The sequence below is a fragment of the Trichoderma aggressivum genome (assembly GCF_033847375.1).
Source record: "Trichoderma aggressivum f. europaeum strain CBS 100526 chromosome Unknown scaffold_091, whole genome shotgun sequence".
Taxonomy (NCBI): Eukaryota; Fungi; Ascomycota; class Sordariomycetes; order Hypocreales; family Hypocreaceae; genus Trichoderma; species Trichoderma aggressivum.
The window spans coordinates 11,016-36,395 of record NW_026946457.1 but is presented as its reverse complement, the minus strand read 5'-3'; the positions used below and the strand labels follow the sequence as shown (position 1 = coordinate 36,395).

Here is a 25,380-nt window from a genome sequence, read left to right as displayed (position 1 = left end):
GTGGAAAATATAAGGTAGCTTTTAAATAACTGTTTACTTTAGTATTATAAAAATACTAAGTATAAAATATAACTTTTTTTCTTTCGAGGTTATTAAAAAAAAAAGAAATTCACAGCTAGGTATTTATAAATAGCTAATAGTTTAATATAGCTTATTACTTATTTAGTATAGGGTATGTGGAAAATATAAAGTAGCTTTTAAATAACTATTTACTTTAGTATTATAAAAATACCAAGTATAAAATATAACTTTTTTTCTTTCGAGGTTATTAAAGAAGAAAAATATTATAATTTAGTATTTATAAATAGTTAATAGTTTAATATAGCTTATTACTTATTTAGTATAGGGTATATAAAAAATAAATAAATATAAAATATAAAAAGTAAATATATAATTAATTTTTTAATATTATATATATATTTTTTTAAAAAATTTTTATTATAATATAAAATAATAAATATATTTTATAATATTTTAAATATATAATTATTAAGATACTTAATAAACCTAGGGTAGCTATAAAGTACATACATAAGCTAATATAATACTATAACCCAGTCTGTAATTTAAAACCCCGACTTTATTTATAACTTAACTTAATTGGCCACAGCCGACCAACCTCAACTTTACAGATTCCGGCCATAGAGCATAACCAACCGAGGTCAAGGCCCAAGCCCATAATGTTCGGAAAGACCCAAACAACAAGGTTCAAGCATAACGCAAGCTTCATTCCCGCGACGCATAGATCAGTAGCTTACCTAGACTAGACAGGATCGTTCCGTTGGGTTATGAAGGGCAGTGGTGACCCGCCTGCAAATAGATTCCCTAGGCAAAGGCTTCCAAGGCCAATAGGCATTCCCTTCTATCGAAATTACTTTTCTAATCTAATACAATCATTGATCCGCTGATCATTTTCTTCTCCAAACAAATCATCAAACTCATACGTAATCCACTCCTTCAGCTTCTCAAATGATCTTTTTAAGCACTCGTCTCGTCCGCTGAACCTCGTCAAGGTGCTGTAGTACACCTCCGTGTTCTTGCACTTGAGCCTGGCTTCCTCAAAGAGCTTGACCTGGAGCCCACGCAGAAGATGCACCGACCGATTCGAGTCTTTGGGAGTTGGGTCGGGGTCCCAGATAACCAGCACCCTGCGGCCATGCTCCACCGTCTTTATCCACGCAATAGCGAACGCATGCCACTCCTTCGTCTTCGTGATCAGTCGTTTGCCATCGGCGACCGGGTTGTGTTGCGGCATGAGACCGAGGCCCAAGATGCAGTTCTTTCCTCCTGATGAGCCGCAGAAGAATTGCTTCGCGGTCTTTACCTCTGTCGCACACTCCTCCTCCAACTCGGCCATCCACTTCGACTTCTCCTTACCAGTGGTCATGCTCACTGGATAAGGAAACACCGATGGGGCGTCATCCCTCTTCACGATCGTCGGTAGCCACCTCAGATAGGCCATCATATCTCGTACCGAGGTGTGTACATCCTCGGGGATCTTCATCGGCTCGAGGGGGGTATGCTTCTGCAACCGGGAGTCAGCAAATGTCGACAGTCAGCGGGATTCAAGCTCTGTGCCGCCCAAGCGGCGGCTTCGCGGCCAGGCTGCTGGGGAGTCGATGTCCTGTTGCAAAGACGCAATGGCGAAGGGGGGGTTCTCGTACCTGACGTGCGCCTTTGGGCTGGCTTGGAAGGGAGCAGCAAGGAGGTGAGAGGCTGAGAGCGGCGGCGGCGGCGAAGAGAGACAGAGCGTGTGGGCGAGAACGGCGAGGAGAGAACCGGCAAAGCGCGAGAGTGGCAAAGAACGAGGAGATGTTGTGAGCTCGAATGGCAACGGGAGAACCGGCAAAGCGCTCAGGTGGTGAGAGCCGAAACGAGGCTGCGAGCGAGAATGGCGACGAGAGAAACAACAAACTTGCTTCCGCCTCCGCCCCGCCGGTGTTTGGGTGTGTGGAGTGTTGCAAACGAACGATTCATCTCACCCATCGTTGCCCGGGAGCCGCAGATGCGAAGAGGCGGCATTCACACAAGCACGGTGCACCTTTGCTGCGCTCTTCGCGAGTTCGTGACCGAAGGGGGAACCGACCAACCGCTTGGGTGGTCTCGAAAGGACTGGAGAGAGGCTGCCGGCGTAGACTGAGAGGAGAGAACCGACCAAGGGCTCGAGCGGCGAGGCTGCGAGCGAGAATGGCGAGGAGAGAGAAAACAACAAACTTGCTTCTGCCTCCACTCCGCCGTTGTCCGGGCCCGCGCGCGTGCCAACCAGTTTGCTTTTGCCACAGGCCCAGCAGCGGCTGTTGGCTGGAGGCGCGTTTGCTTGCGCATGATTCACTCTCGCTGCGCTTTCCGTGAGTTTGGGAGCTGCCTTTTGAACAGCGAACCTCTCACCGCCCCGGCTGCACCCCAAGGCCTCTGGCACTGACCGACGACCCTTGCGCTCCCTCGAGTCTCTCTCTTCCTCCAGCCCTCCTCGAGTCTCTCTTCCTCCAACCCCCCAGTCTTCGCTGCCGACACCAACAACCAGCCACCCAACAATCGATTGACCGGCCTCTGAAGCCGACGGAAACGACCGACCACAAAGCGATGGAGCACCAAGGCCGAATGACGGGTCTCTGCGCCATCTGCGTGCAGAAAATCAGCAGCAGGGAGCTGGTGGAGGAGCTGCCTGCCCAGTCCCAGAGCACACTCTGTCAGTAAAGCGTGCCGTCGTCGCCCGCCCAGCAGACGGTTACTTACGGAGGAGACACAGGGGCTGACGCGTGCTTGGCGTGTGGGAGGATGGATGTTTGGCGAGCCTCGCTCGTGAGTTGCCTGCCCGTGTGGGATTCCCGTTGGCTGACATTGGCTCGGCCACCTTAGGCGTCCTGGGAACAGGTGATGGCCCTCATGGTCAATCTTTGGAAGGCGGCCCTGGACGCCCGCGCAGCATACGTTCACCACCTCGAGGGATACGGCAGAGAGGCTGGCTATGGCAGCTGGGGAGACACGGATTCCGACGACGAAGGGTTGGCCCCCTCGAGCACGGAACTCGACGGTACCCTTGCGGCGCTCCTCGCCAGCCTCCAACAGGTTTGCAAGCTCGCGCCGCCTCACGGGGAGAAACTCGCTGACACTGAACCTTCCAGACTCGCGAGGAAGCAGCTCGCTTCGCCAGGAAGCTCGTCGGCTGGTCCTTTGCGGAGTACCAAGCGGAAGCGGCCGCGAGAGAGGTCCACGACCTCCTGGACGAACATCACCGCAGCTCGTGAAGACGCCGCCCCGAGCCCCGGTATGGGAAAAGGGCTCCAAGGTAGCTTGGTGATGGGCGAGGCTTTTGGGAAAGGAGGGCCGACCGGAACAACTGCGCTCTGGATCTCGTAGGCAGGGCGGGGGAGAACGGAAAACCAGGCGCAAAGGTGGATGGGGCCGTGGAGCGTTGGCCACTGGGGAAATACCAAGCATAGAGCAAGCACGTGGAAAAAAGAACATTGAGCATGAACCGACGGTGGATGTGTAGCCCGCAGGGTTGGCAGCAGAGGGACGATAGCGTGGCGGCTGAATAGGCGGGCTTGAAAACATTCAAGCTGCTGGGGTTGGGAAAGTCTCTCTCATCAGGAATCAACTGGTGTTGCCGGCCCATCAAGGTGCGCAGCTCGACATTTGCAAACAACTTCGATCTGTAAGCAGTCTTGGCGCCCTCGCGCCAGGATTGAAACTGAAAAAGCCGTAGGCGACTTGATGTTCCCTCTATACGCGCGCTACTAAGCCACAAAGCGCGCGTGTCAAAGGGAATTTCGCGAACAACTCTCGCGAACGACACTTGCGAACAACGCAGTAAGGCGGCCAGGGTTATTACGCGTCAAAGGGACTTCAACACTAATTTCTTAGGCATCATTTACTGGTAAGCAGTGATAGCAGCGAATGTACATGTACGCAGTTTCTGCATATCCGTTCATCCCCTTCCCAGATGATGCCGTTGATGCGACAGATCGCCCTTCCCCCACCAACCCCGCATCCGCATCGGCCCTGGTGATCGGGTAGTCGGATCGGTAAAATCTCCGCGCCTACCCACATGCATTTGTGGACAATTTACCCCTGGCCGCCGCCCCGCCTGTGGCTCCCGAGCCGGCGCCACAACACCAAAAAAAGCCACTGTCAAGCTGAATATCAACATGCAGACGATGTTGCGATTTTACGGCGCATTTCCAGACCCTAACACAACCGCCGTGGCGCTACCCTGTATTTGCATTGAGATCGAGCCAGTACGTAAGCAGGCGGCGAGGGAACAATAAAAAGTCCGGGCTTTCGGCCTGAGGCATCCGCCCCACGGACCTCAGCCCGTTTGCATCCCACCTTTTCAATTTCTTCTTCGCCTTCATTTGTTTTTCTCCTCCTCCGCACACCGGCCCTCATCAGCCCTGATCTTGAATACGCTTTCTGTGAGTTTGAGTGGAAGCTCCAAGACAATGACCCCCTCTTCCCCGGTTCTGGGCGCTGCTAACATCGCACGGTGGATTCTGAGGAGTCAGGCACTTCAAACCATGGGTCACTTGAAATCTGCTCCCACGGGGTACCCTAACCCTTCTCGAACAACCAAGAGAGAGTTGAGGGAAGATTCGGCGGAGCCCATCGAGTAAGTCTACCCCAGAACGTGAAGATGATCTGATCGATCTCCTGCTGGCGAGAGCGACTGCTGACTGTCTGGCCGACCTGGCAGCCTCGAGCGAGACCGAGCCGTGGGAACGAAACCAAGCGCGCCGAAGAAGCAGAGGACGTCCAATGGCCCATCAGGCATCGCGATACAGCCAGACAGCGTCGATGGAGAGAACGGGGCCGCGGCCGGCTTCTGCTTGATGTGCGTGAAGCGGATGAGCCAGGGAATCTTCGATGGAGAGAACCTCAGCCTCAAAAAGCCGGTTGATGGTCCGGCGCTGTGCCCGGCTTGTGTGAACAAAATGCCCTGGAAGAGCCTCATCGTGCGTCAATCGCCGCGGCAGACCAGCCCGGGCAGTCGACAACGCAGGCCGCTCATGCTAACGTCGAGTGTTTCTAGTGCGACTTTCCGGACGCGAATTCGACCTTGATCAGTCTGTTGAGCGACATGGACGCTGCCTAGGAGGCGTATGTCAAATCGTCAAAGGCGACATGGGAGGAGCACATTATCCTCGGCCTCGGAAGCCCCGACGCGCCAGTCAGCGACAAGGTCTGCGTGGACCTAGGCACGGAGGAGGGACGCGAAGTTGGCGTTTGGGCGATCGGGGCCGAGTCCCAGGACCTCCGCGCGAGCGCATCCAAGGTTTGCCAGCCAATACTCCCCATGCGAGGAGCGCGTATCAGCTAACCTCAAACACCAAGGCACGAAAAGCGGCGATAGACTTCGCCACCCAGTGCGTGCGCTGGCACAATGCGACAGCAGATTTGCGCGCGGCTGCGTCCGTCTTTGCCGAGCTTCAGGGCTCCTACGCAGACTACGTGACGCGATTCAAGTCGGCCTGTTTGGCCAATGACCAGGTAAGCACAGCCGGCTCACGCCACAACTACCGGGCTCGTACTGACCAAGGCGTGCCACTCGACAGTTGCTGCACGACAAGACCATGCGTGAGGCTGCCACACACTTCCGCTCTGTCAAGATGGCTCAAATGTCGCGCGACCGATGCCAGGCCCTGCTCAATGAGATATCAATGGCGCTACGAACTCTCATCCGCCCCGCCATACCATAGAGTAGCATATGTGTGTACCTGGCCCCTTTTGTGCTTGGGGTAAGCCCCCATTGGCTGGCAGTCCCGGCTCAGGCCTATCCCAGTAGACTAGTCTTCAGCCCATCACGTTCCGCTGTCCACTGTGAGATCACTGCAACTCTGACTCCTTTCCCTTTCCTTTCGTAGATGTAGATCGCGGGTCCCTACCAGCAGCTGCCGAACTTTGGGCTAAGTCTGAAGAGAAGAGGTATTACCGGGGTGGTACGAGTGATTTGCTCTTTGACTGGGCGCTATCCTTTTAGATATACATGTGTAGTATTTACCTAGGAAGCCATTTCATGTATATACGCAGTTTCTGCTCGCTTTCCCAGATAATACCGTCGATGAGATAAATTGCCCTTCCTCCACCAACCCCGCAGCTACCCCGGGCTATCTACCGATCCCGTAGCCTTCAATATCGGGAAATCCCCCGCGCTTACCCAATGATAAATAGTTTACCCCTGGCGCCATGTGCCTCCCTTCCTAGCTGGCGCCACCACACCTAAAAAGCCACGTGCTGTCAGATCGCACATACGCACGCAGATCAGGTACAGATAGAATTCCTTTTATACAGTACATTTCCAGGTTTTGATTTAACTGCCGCAGTGCTACCCTGCATTAAAGCCAAGAAGCTCCATAAGCTTGCGGTAATGGGAACCTGAATCAAAAGCCTGAACCTCTGCCTGCGGCATTAGCCGCACAGACCTCAGCCTTGTCGCATCCCACCGTGCTCTTTAGATTGCTTCTTCACCTTTGTTTGTTTTTTCCCCCACCTCTTTTAATTGCTTCTTCACCTTTGTTTGTTTTTTCCCCCGCCTCTTTTGATTGCTTCTTCACCTTTGTTTTTGTTTTCCCCCTCCTCTTTTGATTGCTTCTTCACCCTTGTTTTTTCCCTCCTCCGCTTATCAGCCCTCATCACCCACAATCTCGAACAAGCTTTCTGTGAGTTTGACTGGAAGTTCCAAGACAATAGCCCCCTCTTCCGCGGTCCCGGGCGCTGCTGACATTATACAGTGGATTCTATAGAGCCAGCTATTCTAAGACATGAAGTCTGGTTTCACGTGGAGGAGAGGGGTTGAAGAAGACTCAGAGGAACCCAGCGAGTAAGTCAGCCCCAGAACGGAAGGGCAATCGATCTCCTGCTCGCGAGGGCGACTGTTGACCCTTTGGCCGACCTGGCAGCCTCGAGCAAGACCAAGCCGCGAAGACGAATCCGAGACCGCCGAAGAAGCAGAGAACAGCCGACGGCCTCTCAGGCAGCGCGACCCAACCAGGTAGTGCCAAGGGAGGGAACGGGGCCGTGGCCGCCTTCTGCCTGAGGTGCGTGAGGCGTATGAGCAATGGAACCTTTGGGGAGAATCCCAGCCTCAAACAGCCGTGTGGTGGCCCGCCGCCATGCCCGGCGTGCGGGCAGAAAAAGGGTTCGGATAACGTCATCGTATGTCATTTACCGCAGCGGGCCAGCCCGGGCAGTCGACAACGCAGGCCGCATACGCTAACGCCGAGTGTTTTTAGGGTGACCATCCGGACGCGAACTCGACCTTGATCAGTCTGTTGAGTGACATGCACGCTGCCCAGGAGGCGTACGTCGAATCGTTAAAGGCGGCGTGGGAAGACGACATCACTCTCGACCTCGAAGGCCCCGTCGCGCCAGTCAGCGACAAGGTCTGCGTGGACCTAGGCACGGAGGAGGGACGCGAAGCTGACGCTTGGGTTACCAAGGCCGAGTCCCAGGACCTCCGCGCGAGCGCATCCAAGGTTTGCCAGCCAATACTCCCCCATGCGAGGAGCGCGTATCAGCTGACCCCAAGCACCAAGGCACGAAAAGCGGCGATGGATTTCGCCACCCGGTGGATGCGCTACCACAATGCGAGCAGAGATGTGCGCTCGTCTGCGTCCGTCTTTGCCGAGCTTCAGGGCTCCTACGCAGACTACGTGACGCGATTCAAGTCGGCCTGTTTGGCCAATGACCAGGTAAGCACAGCCGGCTCACGCCACACCTACCGGGCTCGTACTGACCAAGGCGTGCCACATGGATCAACAGTTGCTGCACGACAAGACCATGCGTGAGGCTGCCAAACACTTCCGCTCTGTCAAGGGGGCTCAGAGGTCGCGCGACGGATGCCAGGCCCGGCTTGACGAGGCATCAACGGCGCTGCAGAAACTCATCCGCCCCGCGTTACCGCAGGGTAGCATACCTGGACCCTCGTATGCTTCCGCGTAGCTCCCATTAGCTGGCAGTCCCGGCGTATACCCATCCCAATAGACTACATGTGTGTAATATAGTTTTCGGCCCATCACGTTCCGCTGTCCACTGTGAGATCACCACAACCATGACTTCCCCCCCCCTGCGCTTACAGGTGTGAGTTGCTGGTTACTACTTACTATCAACGGCCGGAATCCGGTTCGAGTCCAGTGGAGAAAGTAACGCCGGGGTATCGTGAGTGATTGACCCTCACACTTAGGCGCTGTGTCTTTACCTGGGTAGATGTATGTGCAGTATTTACCAAGGAAGCTATTATACGCTCCACATAGCAGGAGCTCAAGACAGTCTATTCACTAAGCGTGGTATAGAGTTCTCTCCTTCGAAACTGAGTCTTGACTCCGCGCAAGCATCAAACTCCCCTTTCCCCTGGTGAACCCCATGTACACAGAACCCTTGTCCTCCCTCGGCATCAAGTTCCTGTCCTTTATATACTGCAGAAGCGCGTGTGACTATTTTCCCCAAGCCAGATAAGCCGCTACCCTGTAAATCCGTAACCCCCCCTTGGCAGCAGCGCCCTTGTCCGATGAAGTTGGTGATGCCCCTTACTCGCCAGGCCCGCCCGAGGATAACGAGATGACATCGTATGGGCGACTGTTCGGCCGCGTACCCGATGAGACGCTGATGGCAGCCTGCGCGGTTTGCGACGCTCGAGGGAGATTCTGCTCGAAGAAGCGGCTGCTGCTCGGGTTCCAGCATCGTATACCACGCCTCGCCAACGCGGCGACTGACCCTGCCTCGCCTGGTAGGTTTCGGTAGACGTAGTCTCGAAAGGGGGCCCAGAGGCTCGGCGCCGGGGTTGTTACAGTCGGCGGCCTCGTGAAGCCGCTCAAGACGGGCGCGCCCTTGGGGTACGTCGTAGGCTTCGTCTTCCAATCGCCGGCTCTGTGAATCAGAAGGGCGATGGGCTCTCCGGGAAACGGCAAGTGGAAAGAGAATTCGTACGGCTCGTTTGCCTGCTGATTGTTCCTCCTGCCCGCATCGTAGCGTTCGAGATCGCCCAGCGACCTGATGCCGAGCTCGTTGGCCATCATGGCGTGCAGCACGGTGCTGGCGCGTCGCCACGCCTCCTTGCTGCTGCCGGCGCCGTATGTCCAGTCCGGCACTGGGAAGAAGGGGGCGCCCGAGTTTGGCATCTTCGCATAGCTCGCGGGACGGGCGTCGGCGTGCAGCCACGTCCTGGGAAAGTCATGGGGGGAGAGTTCCCTGTGCTGGTCTCCCTGCCGGCACCGCGTCGCCAGCAGCAGGTTCACGAGGCCGATGTAGCCGCAGGCCCAGTCGTTTGGCTGCTCGGGCAGGGCAGGGGACACGACGAGAGTCCCGCACGGCATGCCCATGTTCAGGGCAAAGCTCCTCCACGCCAGGCCGGCCGCCTTCGCTCTCTTTTCGCGGTTTGACTCGATTGTGTCGTAGAGCGTCAGTGTGCATCGCAAGCTGTCGAACACGGCGGCGACCCAGTGAGCGTCGCCGAAGTTGAAGAATGTGAGCACCCACCGGTGCGTGTACAGCTCGTTCCGAATGCGATCCGTCTCGGTGCAGCCTGGCAGGTCGGCGTCGACGAGCTCGTCTCCCTCGTCGAGTCGGGGGTCTGAGAAGTTTCCCGTTCCGTTTCGCCAAGGGGTCGTGTTCAGCACCTTGATGAACTCCTGCATGGCGGTCGCCTTCGTGTTGCCCTGGCACAAGACCGCCAGCATTGCCTGCAGGCCGAAGTTGTTGGCGAGCATTGAGCCGCGCATCCTGAGGAGCAGATCCCTCACCTCCCACACGTGCTGGTGCCAGCTCCGCCCAAAGTACTTCTCCACGAACTCGTAGGCCCCGGTGGGCTTCAGTCCTGGGAACTGCTCCGCGAGGCTCTCCGGGGATAGCCTGAGGGTCAAGTCGCCCGTCAAGCGTGTCGTCTTGCTCCAGCTCTGTCTGACGTTGATCGGGGAGATCCTGCAACTCTCTGCCCACTCGGCATCCCTGGAGGTGTAGCTGGCCGGCCACGGGTGATGCTCTGGCCCGACGAGAAGCTTCACGGCGTAGATGTGCCGGGGCTGCTGCTGCTGCTGCTGCTGTTGTGGCATTGTCGTGGAGGATGAAGAGATTGATGTTGGTTGTCTGCTGCAACAACGGCAAGAGCGGAGTTCAGTCAGCCAAGCACTGGTGAGAGAGGTGGGAGAATGCATGTACTTACGCGTGGTGGTACGGTGTGTTTTCTATGTCAGAGAGAGAGAGAGAAACAGAGAGAGAGAGAGGGGGGGGGGGGGGGGGAGGGAGGTTTGAGATACGGGAGCGAAGTGGTGAAGGGTGCAGAGGAGGAGCGAGTGCGGGAGGGTGGAGGAAGTTGAGATAAATGTGAGTGCGGGTATATATATAGCGGGCTCCGAGGCGTGACAGTGAATCACTGCACATCGACTGCCCGACAATCCACCAAGCGTAAAGCTAGCATAGGCGACTGCCACACGAGGTGATAGACCATAAGGGCCAATCTCAACTGCGGCCGTTGAGCCTGCAGGGTTGAAACCGGAGAGACGATCGCGTAGCTTCTGGGTAAACAACCAAGATCGGAAGTAACTGGAAAGCTCGTGTGTGAAGAGAGGGTGCGAGTGCGAATGGAGAGGGAATGGCGAGGAGACAACTAGCAAGCTTGATCATGCTTCCGCTCTGCCATCCCTTGAGCAAACGACCGCAAACCTGTATTTACCGCACAGGCCCAGCAGCTGCTACAAAGAGGCGCGTTTGCAAACGCCCGACTTGCCTTCGTCACCATCTCGGCGGGTCCGTGAGCTGATCCCAGGAGTCATTCACTGCACTGCCGTTCTTCTTCAAATCTGCGGCACCATCACTCCTTTGCCTTTCTCCCCCTCTCACCTCCCTCGCCCGCTTCTCCTTCTCTCCTTGGTCCATTTCCCTCTACGCCAACGCCCGCTCGCCCACTCAGCTCTCTCTCGTCAAGTATCCGCCACTCAGGTCCCCCATCGCAGATAGGCGACGTCCCTCGGCCATCGTTTCATCGCAATTCCCTCTAGCCTCACGCGATTGTGCTCTGAAGCTGCACGCTTCGAACCCTAGCCTTTCCATCATCGCATTCCCACAGCTCGCCACCAGGTTAGTTCCCATGAACGGGGAGGCCCTTGAATCCCAGAGAGACATCTGACCATCTCTGCAGCCACAGTCACGCGGGTAACACGATCCCTACGCATCGAGAAGATAGGCACAGGGTCGACCGCGCCTCTGCCAGCCCGGCCCTGGAAAGAACACCCCGGAGTTCTTCTTCACACGCCCCCGAGATTCGACAGCAGCCATGGCCCCGAGCCGCGACCACATCAGAGTCATCGTTCCCTTCATCGATGGCAATGACGCCAATCGAAAGAACGGCAAGATATCTGGGTCTGACGAAAAGATTGAGAGATGGGGCCGCGACGGCGGCAAGCTCGAGGTCGTGATGGTTTCGCTGGAGACCAGCGGGCCCTGCTACGGAAGCCGCGAAGAAGCAAGGATCGGCCGCAGCCTCGATGCTGCCCTGGGGCCTCACCCGACATTCTTTTTCGTTCGCCTGGACTGGTCCGGCGAGCTGCGCAACCTGCCAAATGCCACCTTGAACCGTGAGGATTGCCAGCAAGTTCGGGAGCACTACGGAGCCACAGCCAAGCATGACGCATCCTCCAAGGGTAAAAGTTGGTGGGCCCATCTTGCGGACACGCACAACTTCTTGATCCGGCTGCAAGATTGCCAGCAGCCCAGCGGGCTCGAGATGATGTCAGTACTACATGGTCAGGCACAGGGCCTGGGTGGATTGTTCTACGTCCCAAACCGGCCGCTGGTCATCCATCCCGACAAAAAGGTGGCACTGAGCTCAGAGCCCGAGGCTCGTCGCTGGAATCTACCCTACATACCATTTGACTTTTGCGAAAGTGACCCAGCCGCCTTGCGCCGTCGGTGGTCCGGGATGAGATTCCTCGTCAGCATGGTCGAGGTAGGCCGAGGTACCGGCGACTGGGTCGCAATCATCTTCGATAGGTACCGTCAACAAGAGACAGACAAGGCGCCACACTTGTACGTGTTGGACCCTCACACCACCGGGCGAAGCGAGCGAGCAGATTATGTCATTCAAGTTTGGCGCCAGATCCTGACGGAGATCGGATATCCCGCGGCTTTCATGGCATACGTGCTTCCCCTGACTAGCCGACCGGGGCACTGGGCCACGGGTTATATTGCCATGTTTGCCGCTATGCAGGCCATGCGTGGCCTTTCCGGAGACAGGATCATGACCATGTTGCACAACGTCAAGATGGTGCCGCGCCGAACGCGACTGTTCCCCGAGCCCAGCGACCCGGGCGACCCGCTGTACGAGATCGATGACGAGACACGTCTCTACCTCTACGGCGGCAACAGCGACCTTCGGTTCCGGGATTGGTGCATCAGCATCAAACATGACACGCGGGAGGCCGACGTGCGCAGGTCGCTGAACTGGGTGCTTCATCACCTCGTGGCTTGTGCTGTGTCAGAATTGGGCATACGAAAGGACACGAGCTTCAGTCAAACCCCGCTCCGCCAATTGCAGTTCAACATGGAGCCAATCGCCGCCGACATTGAGAAATGGGAGCCGCTGAGAGCCAACAGCAACCTCACAGCCTTTGGCGGATTCAACCCCATCCGCCCGGCCTTTGACATGGGGCAACGCTTCAGCGCCCATTGCATAGGCCGTGTCCAGTTGAAGGAGTATGACACTCTTGGGAATCACCTGAACCCGCTTCGTGGAGCACCTTAGTGTTTCCCTCCTTGGAAGATACCTGCACGCCGAGGAAGAAACGCGTTGGGTAGGTTGGTTGAGCACGGGACGAGTACCCGAGACGAGGGTAGTAGGTTAGCTCTTTAGTAATGCAAAGTCAACCTTTGATACAGGTTGCTCATAACAGCAATTCTCCCTTGACTAAACCCGTTGCCCGAATCCGTCGACGCCCGGGTATCCATGCCTCGAGCTACGCAGCACACGCACGATCCCAGGTCGCCAGCGGTTAGAGAAGCCGGCCTAGCTCGCGCGAAACACTCGCGACGACATGATGAACCGACTGGGCGTTTAACGCTTCACGTCCAAGAGAATGCCCGCTTCCCGAGCATCCTCATAAACGGTGATAGCAGCGGATACGCGTACGCAGGTTCTACAATGGTCGCTTTCCCAGGTGATGTCGTCGAAGCTTTTGATCGCCCTCCCCCACCAACCCCGCATCCGCATCGGCCCTGGTGATCGGGTCACTGTCCCGTAGCCTGATCGGGAAATCCTCCGCGCCCACCTATTTATAGACAATTTACCCCTGGCGCCCTGTGGCTCCCGAACTGGCGCCACCACACCGAGAAAGCCGCTGCCGAGCTGACTATCCACATGCAGATGCTGTTGTGATTTTACAGCATCTCCAGGTCCAGACACAACCGCCGCGGTGCTACCCTATATTTGCATTGATCTCGAGCGAGTACGTAAGCAGGCGGCGAGGGAACAATAAAAATCCGGGCTTTCGGCCTGAGGCATTAACCCCACGGGCCCCAGCCTGCTCCACATCCCACCTCGCGGGCACATTCAATCTTTCATTTCTGTTGCTTCTGCGTTACCACCTCGTCCCTCCGCATCTCGATCCTCATCACCCCGAGGTGCCTGAACCAATCTCAATCGATCAGAAGGTATGTTTCCCCGCTCGCCTCGCCACCGCCGTGCGGTTCTTCATCTGACGTCTTCTATTCTCGTCACCTAGCCCACGACTTCCGAGCTCACGCCAAACTTTCGCGGCGCCGCTCGTCAAAATGCATCGCCGCCAGCAACAGCGCCGCCGGGGCACCAGCAGGTCTGCTTACCTCCAAGCCGGCGTCCCTCCCTCTTTGGCCGTTCGAGTGCTGACGATGATGGTGGAAACAGAGACCCCGAGCGCCGCGTCGCACCGTACAGCCCGCCGATGGGCCTCCCGACCTCCTTCGTATCCCCCGCGCAGCCGAGCCCGATACTGGGGATGATGTGCTACCTCATACCGGCTCACGAGGGCGCCGATGAACAACGAGGGTGCCTGACGCAGTTCCTCGTCGACCATCTCCCAGCAGGGACAGTCATGCAGCATTGGCATTTCAGCCACCAGAAGTTCCTGTCTGCGGCAACAAGGGACTACGAACACCACCCCGACGGCTGGACAGCCATCGTGGATGGGGAGAGCGTTTCGTTCAAGCATCCAGGGACCTAGGCGGTCGCCCTGTTGCTTGTCCAGGATCGCAGGAGCACCCACCCAACTTATCTTCGCCGACCCGACGTACTGTTCGTCCCTGGCATGCTGGGCCCCGACGGCCTTGTTCAGCCATTCAATCTCAGCCAAAACAACCTGTCTCCCCAGCCGAATCCGCAGTTCCTGGTTCCGGGCAATCTCAATCCCATGGTCGCCGATACCGATGCTGATGACAGCGCCACCCAGCTCTCGCCTCTGCCGTCCAGCCGTCGATCGTTATCGGCGGCCCCCCAGGAGTCAGATGTGGAGTACAGCCACGCGGCATCCCCCCTGCCCTTCGGCTCTCTTGGTGGAGAGGACGAGGCGATGACCGATGCCGGCCTGAGCGTGGGCAGTGCAGAAAGCGATCTCTGCGACGGGGCGGACGCTGAAAGCCCCGAAGATGCCAACCACATGGACGTTCAGTACACGGTGGCCGAGGGCGCAGATGCGGATGGCGAGCACGCTCACACCGAGGACGTGGCCGCTGAGAGCAACGGATCGCTTGACGAGAGAGACGACGCAGAGCCGATCGGCCCCGAACACCCTGCCCATGACGGCGGCACCGATGCTTCTGAACCCAGGCCTTGCGAGGTCATCGACCTCACAACCGACGATGGCCAGTCGGACGGCGATTCGAACGGACAGGAGAGCAGTGGCACAGTCGCCACCCTTGAGCTGCTCTACCAGACCAACACTCTTCCACCAGACGAACTGGACGGCATCTGCGCCTTCTTCTGCGCGACCCCGACCGAGATCGAGAGCGGCTTCGTCGTTCCTGGGACGGGCCAGAGCCTTGCCCTTCCCCAGCTCGCCTTCGTCTTCCAGTTTATCAAGAAGTCGCTGGGCAGCAGGATTCAGCCGCAAGGTCAGATCTTGGCCGACGCCACGGGGATGGGCAAAACCCACTGCAACATGGCCTTGATCGCCGTCATGCGCCTGTTGCTACTGTCTGAAGCGCATGTCCACAGGCACCCAGACATCCATAACCGCGGCAACACCACGTCTCCATGCCCCGCGGGCGATCCTTACGGCATCCAGTGCGTCTGCGTCGCCGGGTCCCTGAGCAGCCGGTATGTCAGTCGTCTGACGGGAGGCCCCTCGCTCGTCGTATGCCCCGCCCACCTCGTCGAGCAATGGGTTGCGAGGGCTGCCGACTTTTACCTACCGGAGGTCAAGGCCAAGGGGTCCCGGGTGCCCGACCGCTTCGTCGAGTTGCTCTCGTGGACGGATGGGCATGTGGTGAGCCACCCGTTTGGCACACCGGGCGTGGATGCCCTCGCCGGCTTCGAGCCATACCCCGCCGCGAATCTGATGGTTGGTATCACCGCGAACCCCAACAGGGTGCCGGCTGCCCATGCGAAAGAGGCGATGAAGAACCCAAACTTCACCGCGGCTATCAGGCAGCTACGGGACAAGAAGGGAGTCAAATTCGAAGCTGACTTGAACGGCGCCCGAGCCGCAGGCCAGAGCAGGTTGGTCCTCGTCATATCCTCGTCGGTCGTTAGCCACAAGACGGGCGCCGCGCATGCATTTCGGGTACCGGTGGACATTTACTACGCCGGTCGGTCGGGTGCCGCCCCCCTCTCGTTTCCGATGCCGATAGTGCCGACGTTGTTCGTGTTCGACGAATGTCACTCGATCAAGGATGGATCGACCCAGTTCTGGAAACGGGTCGACGATATTCACCGGCTCTCGAGTTCCGAGCCTCGCAGGACTCAATGGTGCTTCGCAAGCGCGACGCCAATATCGACGAAGCCACTTGACGTAGCGAGCATCTGCCGAGTTCTCTTCAACCCCGAGCGCGAGGCCGATCGGGTGAGTTCGGAATTGCTTGCATTCAACGGCCGGTTCCTGAAGCTACAGTCGCCTGCGGGCCACGGGACAGACAGTCTGGCCCTCACAGCAGCATTCGCCGCCGACCTCGCCCGGTTCCTAAAGCCGATGATAATAGCAAGGACCGGCGGCAGCCCGATTCTGGACCAGACTGTCGCAGGCTCTCGCCAAGGCTACACAAAGGTGACCAAGACAGTCTCGGTTCCGCCGAGCCTGGCGGGTGATCTCGAAGAGCTGGGGAGGATTTGCCGGGAGGGATTGTCGAGGCAGGGCATTCGTCCCGACGAAGGCCTCAACATTCTGGTCAAGATGCCCGTCTTCACCCAGTACTTCTGTGCGGCCATCATGCCCGCCATAGCGTCCGCCCAGCTTACCATGAGCCGCTCTTCGAGCACTTACCCGTCTCGCGCCGTAGAAGTTGACCAGGACATCGAGGAAGGCGACCGGGGCCTCATTTCCCGATCCGCGCACCTGCACCAGGGGCACGACTGGCTTCGAGAGGTGACCAGGATCCTCCTGATGGCGCACGGCGATCGCGGCTCGGGGTCGACGGAGCGGCAGAAGCACGTCCTCGTCATTGCTGCCACTCCAAGCCTCACCGGCCACCTAGCAGTCATCCTACGCGGCCACGGAGAGCTTCTCGGCAAGGTCGCCGTCCACCGCGTCTCGTCGAAGAGTGTGGCGAGGCAGAGAGATGGCCAGCTCAAGGCGATTGAGAAACAAGCGATCGAATCCCAGGAGACACACGTCATCATCTCCACGGCCAACCTCGTTGGCACCGGCACGGACGCGCTTACGTTTTGCAACTATCTCATCATCTTCGGAGAGCTTTTCATGCCCCACCACGAGGGTCAAGCAGTCGGTCGCGTTCGCCGCCGGGGACAGCGATTTCCCGTCCACCTCTTCCACGTACGATCGTCCCATCAGACGCACAGCCTTGTCCGTCAGAGAAACAAGGGAAGGATGACCCTGCTAAGCGATTTTGGATGCATGAACGGCGGAGACGAGGAGTGAGGAGGGGTGATGGCGCAGGGGCTTTACGTTTATTACGTCGGCATATCTCTGTGTCAGGTAGTTTTCCATTTTGAGAGTCCGGCAGCTTAGTGCGGCGCTGTAATGCCAAGGATATATGGGCATGATCTTGTATGAATGCACTTTAGATAGAGTTTATCGCTGCACACGCGCTTGCAGCTCTTGACATAGGATAGGAGATAGGTACCCGTTCGTTGTATGCTAGGTGTGTTGTTTTACATCAAGGGGGAAGGTAAATACACATGCAGTCATCTTGATGTATGCCCCTTGTGCTCTGCTGCTCCTTAAACACCCGCACCTTTCCTTTGCCCCTAACCTCTCTCTTTCGGCCATCACACCCTGCCCATAAAAGACCAGGAGTTCAGGCTTGCTCACACCCGCACTCCTTTCGCCCGGAAACACCCCTTCGTAGACCTTGATTCATACGGTGAGCGGCGATGCACGCTGTAGTCTGCCTTCCTCGCAGTCGGCTGCAGCCACAGCGTGGGCAGCCGCCTCCCACGCTGCCTCTGTTTCTGCTATGGCCGTGGCCATGGCAGCCGTGCCCATGATGCCCTCGTCGCTCACGGCGTTCCGCAAGATGCAGCGGACCTCGCCCGCGCGTGGCCCGCCACGCCTGTACCCGTTGGACATTATGTCACTTAGTGCCCGTTCCCGCTGGGACCTCTCTAGAGTCGAGCAAAGGCGACGGCTCACTGACAAGGCCGCCTGGTCTCTCTCGATGGCCTCGGCGAATACTGAAGCGGCCGCGGCGAGATGGGTATTTGGCCTGGCTGCTGCCGGAGCGTTTGCGGGCTTCCCTTGCCGCGCGCCTATCTCCCTGTATAGCTGGCGTATATATGTGGTGAGCCTGGGCCACCGAAGCTGTGATGGGATGCGGGTTAGAGGCTGCGGTGTCGGCCGGCGATCTTGCAAGGAGGTCTTACCGCGAAGTCGGTGTGTTCCTCTTGAACGGCTCCCCCGCAGATGCAGCAAGCCATCTCTCCAGCTACAATCTCCTTAGTCTCGATACCCCCCTCGCGCGTAGCTTGGCCAGAACACTTACCTTGAACGCGAGCGCCGCAGTGCCTAGACGTAACAGGGATGTTATTGCGGCCGATGCTCTGCGCGCACTCCAGGCCGAGCCAGGCAGTGTTGAATTGGGCGTTCATTTGCAGGGTGGGGAAGAGAGAGTGAGGTTTTTTAGACTTTGCAGTAGGAGGAGCGATAGTCAAGTGGAAAGGGTAAAAGACTTAGGGTTGGAAGCGCTCGGCAGTGAAAACAAAAACAACAGCACAGTAATGAGAGCATCAGGTGCGTGCACGTTTATAAAAGGTTAAACCATATGACAGGGAAAAGCAATGTATTAAATTCGTTCACACTATAAAATAAACACCTCCTCCGTAACAAACCGTTTGCCAAGCCGTTTACTGTGTATCAGGGCTCTCCTCCACAACAAACTGTTTTCCAAGTACAATGCTCCATATCAGGGTTCTCCTCCACAACAAACTGTTTTCCAAGTACAATGCTCCATATCAGGGCTCTCCTCCACAACAAACTGTTTTCCAAGTACAATGCCTCATATCAGGGCTCTCCTCCACAACAAACTGTTTTCCAAGTACAATGCCTCATATCAGGGCTCTCCTCCACAACAAACTGTTTTCCCGGCCCACTACTTCATATTGGGGTTGCAATCGTCCTTTGTTGGAACAATTGTCTGTACCGCCCTTCGGCGCAGCAAGTATAGAGGTCTCCCACCGGGGCCATACTCAGTAAAGTCGTCACGGGCCACGTCGAACATACTTACGCCAAATCGCTGCTGAGTGGCAAAGGGGGGGCAGACCGGGTTGAAGCCCCCGAATATTGTTCGGTGGTCTTTGGCATCCAGCGTTCCCCATCGCTCTATATTCGAAGCCAGCGGCTCCAGGTTGAAGCATACGTTGCGAAGGGGCGCTTCTGTAAACGCCGTGTGTTTCCTGATCCCCAGTTCCATTGCCGCACAGGCAACCAAGTGATGCAACACCCAATCCAACGAACGAGGCTTGTCGGTGACCGGTCCCTTGCGGGTGATGCTGATGCACCAGTCCCGGAAACGAAGGTCGCTCTTGCCGCCATCCAGGAAGCGGCGGTTTTTCCTATCGGCAAGCTGCGCGGGCGTTATGTGGTCCGGGCCGGGAACCGGTGGCAAGAAGTAGCGCGTGAGGACGTCAAACTCCTTGCTCAGCCCTATCTCCGCCGTGTTCTGCCCCGAGAGACCGCGCATAGCCTGCAAAGCACTAAACAAGGCGATGTAGCCGGTTGTCCAGTCGTGCGGCCTGCTTGTCAGGGGGAGGACATAGGCCATAAAGGTCGACGAGTACCCGATCTCCCTGAGGATTTCTCTCCATACCTGGATGGTGTGGTCGGCACGCTCGGTCCGCCCGTTGGGGTTGGGGTCAAGGATGTAGAGGTGCGGAACCTTTTCGAATCGTTGGTTGACATATCTGTCGAAGATGATGGTGACCCAGTTGCCCGTGTCCTGTCCTACCTCAACCGCGCTGACGAAGAAGCGCTTGGTAAACCAGTTTCTTAGGAGGGCAGCCCTCTTTTCTTCGCAGAACATGTAGGGCGTGTATTTCCCATCTCTATGCAGGGCCTGGGCTCTTGCTTCCAGATGCTTTTCCTTACCAGGCTTGACGACAATGTGACACTCCGGGACGTAAAAGAGCCCGCCAAGGTCGTCCGCCTGCCCCCTGAGGATTGCCGTCATCTCGAAGCCGTTGGGTTGCTTGCAGTCCTGTAGGCGAATCAGGAAGTTGTGTGTGTCGGCGAGGTAGGACCACCAGTCGTCGTCTTTTGGGCCTCCGTCCTCCCTTGGCGTCTGACTATAATGCGCTTTGATTTGGCGGACATCGTCATACTGTATGACATGGTTTGGCAGCCCGCGAAGCTCTCCCGGCCAGTCGAGTCGGACGCGAATGAACGAGGGGTGAGAGCCCAGCGCGACCGGGATGCTCTGGTCGATTATAGCCCTCTCCCTCGCACGGTAGCATGGCTTATCGTTATCCATGTAAACCACCACGACCTCGAACTTGCCCTCGCCACCGCCGCTACCGCCCCAGAGGCCGACCCTGTCCTGTTCCCTAGGCACTTTGCTGTTCTTGGCGTTAGCATCCGCCGCATCTTCAAAAGGGACGGTGACGTAGATGGGGTTTCGATTCTGAGCCATAGCTGCTGCGTGATCCGAGAGTGTAGGTGCGAAGGGTTCACGGCGGCTAGGGGAAGAGAAGGAAGAGTGACTGTAGTGCTAATTGTTTCTGAGATGATGAGTGGCTTTTTGTTGCTTCTGCGGGTGTAGGCGTGGAGAAGTGTCTGAGCTTGGGTTCCTATGCTTGCTTTCTGGTGAATTTACCTGATGGATAGGTAGAGTGCTGCTGGTGTTTAAGAAGATTGTGTGTAGTTTGGTAAGGCTAAGGAGGTGAAATAAAATAATTAAAGGGTAGTCCCCTCTCTTTATACTTACATCACTGTGGGTAATTGTATAAGTAACGCTGCCTTACTTGAGTTATTGAACTTACTTGACACTATTACATGTATGTTTTTCCTTTGTTGGAACTGCTCTGCTGTGTTAGAGATGTTCTGCTCTTCCGGAACTGCTTTATTGTGTTGGAACTGCCTTGCTGTGTTAAAAGTTGGAACTGCTCTCCTGTACTATAACGGGTCTGCTGCGGTGAAAATTCTTTATTATGCCGGAACTGCTTTGTTGTTCCGGAGCTGTTCTGCTCTGCTGGAGCTGCTTTGTTGTTCCGGAGCCGTTCTGCTTTGTTGGAGCCGTTCTGCTCTGCTGGAGCTGCTTTGTTGTGCTGGAGCTGCTTTATTGTGCTAGAGCTGGTCTGGTCCGCTGGAATAGCTTCAGTGTGTTAAACTCCGTTGCTTTAGTAAAATAGCCTTAGTGTGTTAAAACTGCTTTATATAGCTAGGACTGCTTTTCTTTATTAAACTGCTGTAATAAATTAATTTTTTTTAATATAATATAGTTAGCTATTTCATAAGTTATAAATATATAGTTTTAGGGTAATACTAAAAAAGTAATTAAGTTAGTAATAAGTAATTTTATATTTATTTAATAATAAAAATAAAAATAAATACTTAGGGTTTAATATAATATAATATAAATATAATAATAATAATTAATTTATATTTATTTTAATAAGTAGTAAAAAAAATTAATATATTTAATTAATTATATATTTTAAATAATATAAAGAATTAATATTCTTAGCTTTATTAGCTTTTTTATATTTAAATTAATATAATTTTTATTAATTTATTATTATATATTAACTTAGTTTAGCTTATTTTTAATTTTTAATTATAAATAATAATAATTAAATATTAATAATTACTTTATTATTTTACTTTTATTTTATAAAAATAATTTTATTTTTTAATTTTAAATTTTTTTTATTATATAATATTACTTATATTTTATTTTTTTTATTTTTTTTTATTTAAAAAGTTAAAGTTATTTATAATTATTTTTATTATAAAATTAATAATTTTATTTTTAACTAAAATAATATAAAAATTAATTTATATATTTATTATATTATTATTATTTTATATATATATAGCTTACTTAAAGTTTATATTATAATTATAAATTTATTTTAAATATAATTTATAATTATTTAATATTTATATTAAAATTAAATTATAAAATATAATTTAGTTTAAAAATAATATTAAAAATAAATATAAAGGCTAGGGTATAGTTTTTTTTTAACTTAATTATTATAATTTTACTAAATGTTTTATTAATAAATATAATTTTTATATTAAAAATAAATAATTTATTTTTTTAAAAATAAATATAATATAAAATTAATTAAATAATAAGCTTATTATATATTAATTTAATATTTACTTTATAATTAAATAATATAATATAATTTAACTTAAAAAAGGTTAATAAATAAATTATATATTTAAAAAAATAAAAATAAAAGAAATTTCTTAATATATATTTTTTTTATTAATTACTTTATATTTATTTTATATTTATATTAACTTTTATTAAAAATTTTATTTATTTTAAAAATAATAATATATAAATTAATTATTTATATAAAAAATTATATAATATATAAAAAAATTTAAAAATTTATTTTAATTTAATTTAAAAAGAAATTAATATTTTATTTAAAAAATATAATATAAAAAAGATTTAAACTTACCCTATAGTAAATAATTAAAAAATATATTACTTATTTAAAAAAAAAAGGAGTTTTATATAAAATAAGTAAGAAAATATAATTAAATAAAAAAACTATTTTATATTTAATTTATACTTATTTTAATATTATTTTTAGGGTTAATTTATTTTAAAATTAAATAATAATAATAAATTAATTTTTAATAAAATAGTATATATATAAATTATATAAGAAAAATATATATATAATATTAAAAAAATATATAATTTTATAAAATAAATACTTTAATAAAAGCTAAAGTATAACTTTTCTTAACTTAATTATTATAATTTTATTAAACTTAATAATAATAAATATAATTTTTATATATACTTTAGATTTATTTTAAAATTAAATAATAAAATTTAAATTATATTAAAAAATAAATAAATAAATATATTTAATATTTTAAAAAAAAATAAAAAATAAGTAAAAAAATAAAAATATTAAAAAAAAAATAAAAAACTATTTAATATTTATTTTATTATTACTTAAAGTTAAATTATAAATTTTAATTTATATTTAATATTTATTATTAAAAATATTTATAAACTTATAATAATTATATTTAAAAAAGGTTATATTAAGTATATATATAAGTTATTTTACTCTCCCTCCCCCTTTTTTTTTATATAAAAAAACTAATTTAATAAATAAATTATTTTTTATTATTATAAAATAAATTTATTTATAAAATAATATATAAATAATTAATTTTTTATTTTATTTTATTAAGCTTTAATTAATTATAAATAAGTTTTTATTAAATTTAATTATTTTATATATAAATATAAAAGAATTACTTTAAATTTAATTATAAATTATAATATTAATAATTCTAAAGTAATTTTTTTAAATTTCTTTTTTATTATAATTTTATTATTATTTTAACTTAATTTCTTTAAGTTACTTTACTTAAATTAAGCTAAATTACTTACTTATATTTTTTTTATTTTTAAATATCTTAGTTTAAATATTAAAAAATTTAATTATATTATTTTACTTAAATTATTATTTATAAATAATAATCCCTTAAGAAATTAATAAATATTATTTTAAAATTAATTCTTAATTACTTTAGAATTAATTCTTAATTATTTTCATCTTTATATTTTTTTAAACTAAATATAATTTTATATATATTAAACCTTTTAAAATAAAGCTTAATTACTTTATTTAATAATACTTTTTATAAATAAATAATATATATATATATATATAAAAGAAATTTTATAAATTTTATTTTCTTAATTAATTAAAATTATTTTTTAATTATAAATAAATTAATTTAAAAAATAGAATTTTTATAATATTTTTTATAAATACTTAATTTATTATAAAAAGCTTTTAATATATATTATTATTTTTATTATTTTATTTTATTATTAATTTTTTTTTAATTTTATAAAAACTATATATAAGTTTTTTTAAACTTAAATTTATTATAATAATAATTTTTTTATTTATAAATTAAAAATAATTTATTATTAATTTAATTTTATAAATAAATTATTTTTTAATTATTTTTTATTTTTATATTAATTATTAAAGTATTATTATATATATATAATATTAAATTAAATATATTAATTATTATATTACTATATTATATATATAATATTAAATTAAATATATTAATTATTTTTAATAAATTATAAAATAAAATAAAATTTTATATAAAAATAAAATAATTACTTTATATAAAAATATTATTTTATTAATAATAATTTAAAAAAATATTAAATTTATAATATATATTTTTAAATAATTTTATATTTAATTTATAATTAATTTTAATTTAAAAGTAAATTATATATAATAATTTATTTAATTTACTTTATATAAAAATATTATTTTATTAATAATAATTAAAAGAAATATTAAATTTATAATATATATTTTTAAATTATTTTATATTTAATTTATAATTAATTTTAATTTAAAAGTAAATTATATATAATAATTTATTTAATTTACTTTATATTTATATTTTATTTAATAATATTTATTAATATTATAAAAGTTATTATTTTTATATTATAAAAAACTTATAATTATTTACTATTATTATTTATAAAAATATATTAAATAATTTTTAATAATTTTTAATATATTTTAAATATAATTAATTATAAATAATTTCTAATATATTTTAAATATTATTAATTATAAATAATTATTATTAACTAAAATTAGTTTTTATTAGCCTTAATAATAATATTTTTAAATATATATATAAATACCTTAAATAACTTTAAAACTTTTTATATTTTTATAATAATAAAAACCTTATTATATATTTATTTAATTATATTAAATAATATATTATTAAAAAACAGCCTAAAAAGGCTTATATATTAACTTATAATTTTTAATATTTTTATAATATTAAAAATTTTATAATAACTTTTTTAGCCTTTATTAATTATTATTAACTATTATTAACTATTATAATTACTATTAACTATAATAATTTACTATTAATTACTATTAGCTATTATTAACTATTACTTTTACTACTTTTACTACTTTTACTAATTTTTAACCTTTAATATTTTTACAACAGCGGAGACCTTGCTATAGACCTATTTAACTTCATCAGATAGCGCATCATTAAGAAGGGGCCCGAAGGAGCTTATGCACCGACTCGTGTGCAAGATCTCCGACCTTCAGCATCTCTACAACATCAGAGACCTCGCCATAGACCCGTTTGACTTCATCAGATAGCGCATTAAGCCACCAATAGCTACTATCAGCTACTATTAGCTACTATCAGCTACTATCAGCTACTATTAGCTACCATTAGCTACTGCGTCTACTGCGTCTACTGCTTCTACTGCTTCTACTACTTCTACTAATCTCCGACCTTCAACATCTCTACAACAGCGGAGACCTCGCCATGGACCCGTTTGACTTCATCAGATGGCGCATCATCAAGAAGGGGCCCGAAGGAGCTCATGCACCGACTCGTGTGCAAGATCCCCGACCTTCAGCATCTCTACAACAGCGGAGACCTCGCCATGGACCCGTTTGACTTCATCAGATGGCGCATCATCAAGAAGGGGCCCGAAGGAGCTCATGCACCGACTCGTGTG

General features: G+C 48.8%; 8 protein-coding genes across 8 annotated transcripts; 4 read left to right on the top strand and 4 right to left on the bottom strand.

Annotated features, from left to right (window-relative positions):
* Positions 1 to 871: 871 nt before the first annotated feature.
* On the bottom strand, positions 872 to 3,558 carry Triagg1_10880 (uncharacterized protein; the record flags this gene model as incomplete). Its single annotated transcript, XM_062895000.1, has 5 exons — positions 872 to 1,525; positions 1,665 to 1,914; positions 1,983 to 2,621; positions 2,687 to 3,422; positions 3,480 to 3,558. 5 exons carry the CDS (start codon positions 3,556 to 3,558, stop codon positions 872 to 874), a joined length of 2,358 nt encoding a protein of 785 aa, XP_062750167.1.
* An 887-nt stretch (positions 3,559 to 4,445) lies between these two features.
* Triagg1_10879 (uncharacterized protein) lies at positions 4,446 to 5,699 on the top strand (the record flags this gene model as incomplete). The annotated part of the gene is made up of 5 exons (XM_062894999.1): positions 4,446 to 4,612; positions 4,697 to 4,955; positions 5,096 to 5,275; positions 5,335 to 5,490; positions 5,556 to 5,699. 5 exons carry the CDS (start codon positions 4,446 to 4,448, stop codon positions 5,697 to 5,699), a joined length of 906 nt encoding a protein of 301 aa, XP_062750166.1.
* Positions 5,700 to 6,761: 1,062 nt separating this feature from the next.
* Triagg1_10878 (uncharacterized protein) lies at positions 6,762 to 7,941 on the top strand (the record flags this gene model as incomplete). Its single annotated transcript, XM_062894998.1, has 4 exons — positions 6,762 to 6,820; positions 6,900 to 7,155; positions 7,233 to 7,691; positions 7,762 to 7,941. The coding sequence occupies 4 exons, from the start codon at positions 6,762 to 6,764 to the stop codon at positions 7,939 to 7,941; spliced, it is 954 nt and encodes a 317-aa protein (XP_062750165.1).
* A 584-nt stretch (positions 7,942 to 8,525) lies between these two features.
* Triagg1_10877 (uncharacterized protein) lies at positions 8,526 to 10,046 on the bottom strand (the record flags this gene model as incomplete). The annotated part of the gene is made up of 1 exon (XM_062894997.1): positions 8,526 to 10,046. The coding sequence occupies one exon, from the start codon at positions 10,044 to 10,046 to the stop codon at positions 8,526 to 8,528; it is 1,521 nt and encodes a 506-aa protein (XP_062750164.1).
* Positions 10,047 to 11,266: 1,220 nt separating this feature from the next.
* Positions 11,267 to 12,733, top strand: Triagg1_10876 (uncharacterized protein; the record flags this gene model as incomplete). The annotated part of the gene is made up of 1 exon (XM_062894995.1): positions 11,267 to 12,733. The coding sequence occupies one exon, from the start codon at positions 11,267 to 11,269 to the stop codon at positions 12,731 to 12,733; it is 1,467 nt and encodes a 488-aa protein (XP_062750163.1).
* A 415-nt stretch (positions 12,734 to 13,148) lies between these two features.
* Positions 13,149 to 17,054, top strand: Triagg1_10875 (uncharacterized protein; the record flags this gene model as incomplete). The annotated part of the gene is made up of 4 exons (XM_062894994.1): positions 13,149 to 13,206; positions 13,352 to 13,638; positions 13,710 to 14,164; positions 14,219 to 17,054. 4 exons carry the CDS (start codon positions 13,149 to 13,151, stop codon positions 17,052 to 17,054), a joined length of 3,636 nt encoding a protein of 1,211 aa, XP_062750162.1.
* Positions 17,055 to 17,492: 438 nt separating this feature from the next.
* Triagg1_10874 (uncharacterized protein) lies at positions 17,493 to 18,223 on the bottom strand (the record flags this gene model as incomplete). Its single annotated transcript, XM_062894993.1, has 2 exons — positions 17,493 to 17,936; positions 17,999 to 18,223. The coding sequence occupies 2 exons, from the start codon at positions 18,221 to 18,223 to the stop codon at positions 17,493 to 17,495; spliced, it is 669 nt and encodes a 222-aa protein (XP_062750161.1).
* Positions 18,224 to 18,723: 500 nt separating this feature from the next.
* Triagg1_10873 (uncharacterized protein) lies at positions 18,724 to 20,259 on the bottom strand (the record flags this gene model as incomplete). Its single annotated transcript, XM_062894992.1, has 1 exon — positions 18,724 to 20,259. One exon carries the CDS (start codon positions 20,257 to 20,259, stop codon positions 18,724 to 18,726), a length of 1,536 nt encoding a protein of 511 aa, XP_062750160.1.
* Between the last annotated feature and the right edge of the window lie 5,121 nt (positions 20,260 to 25,380).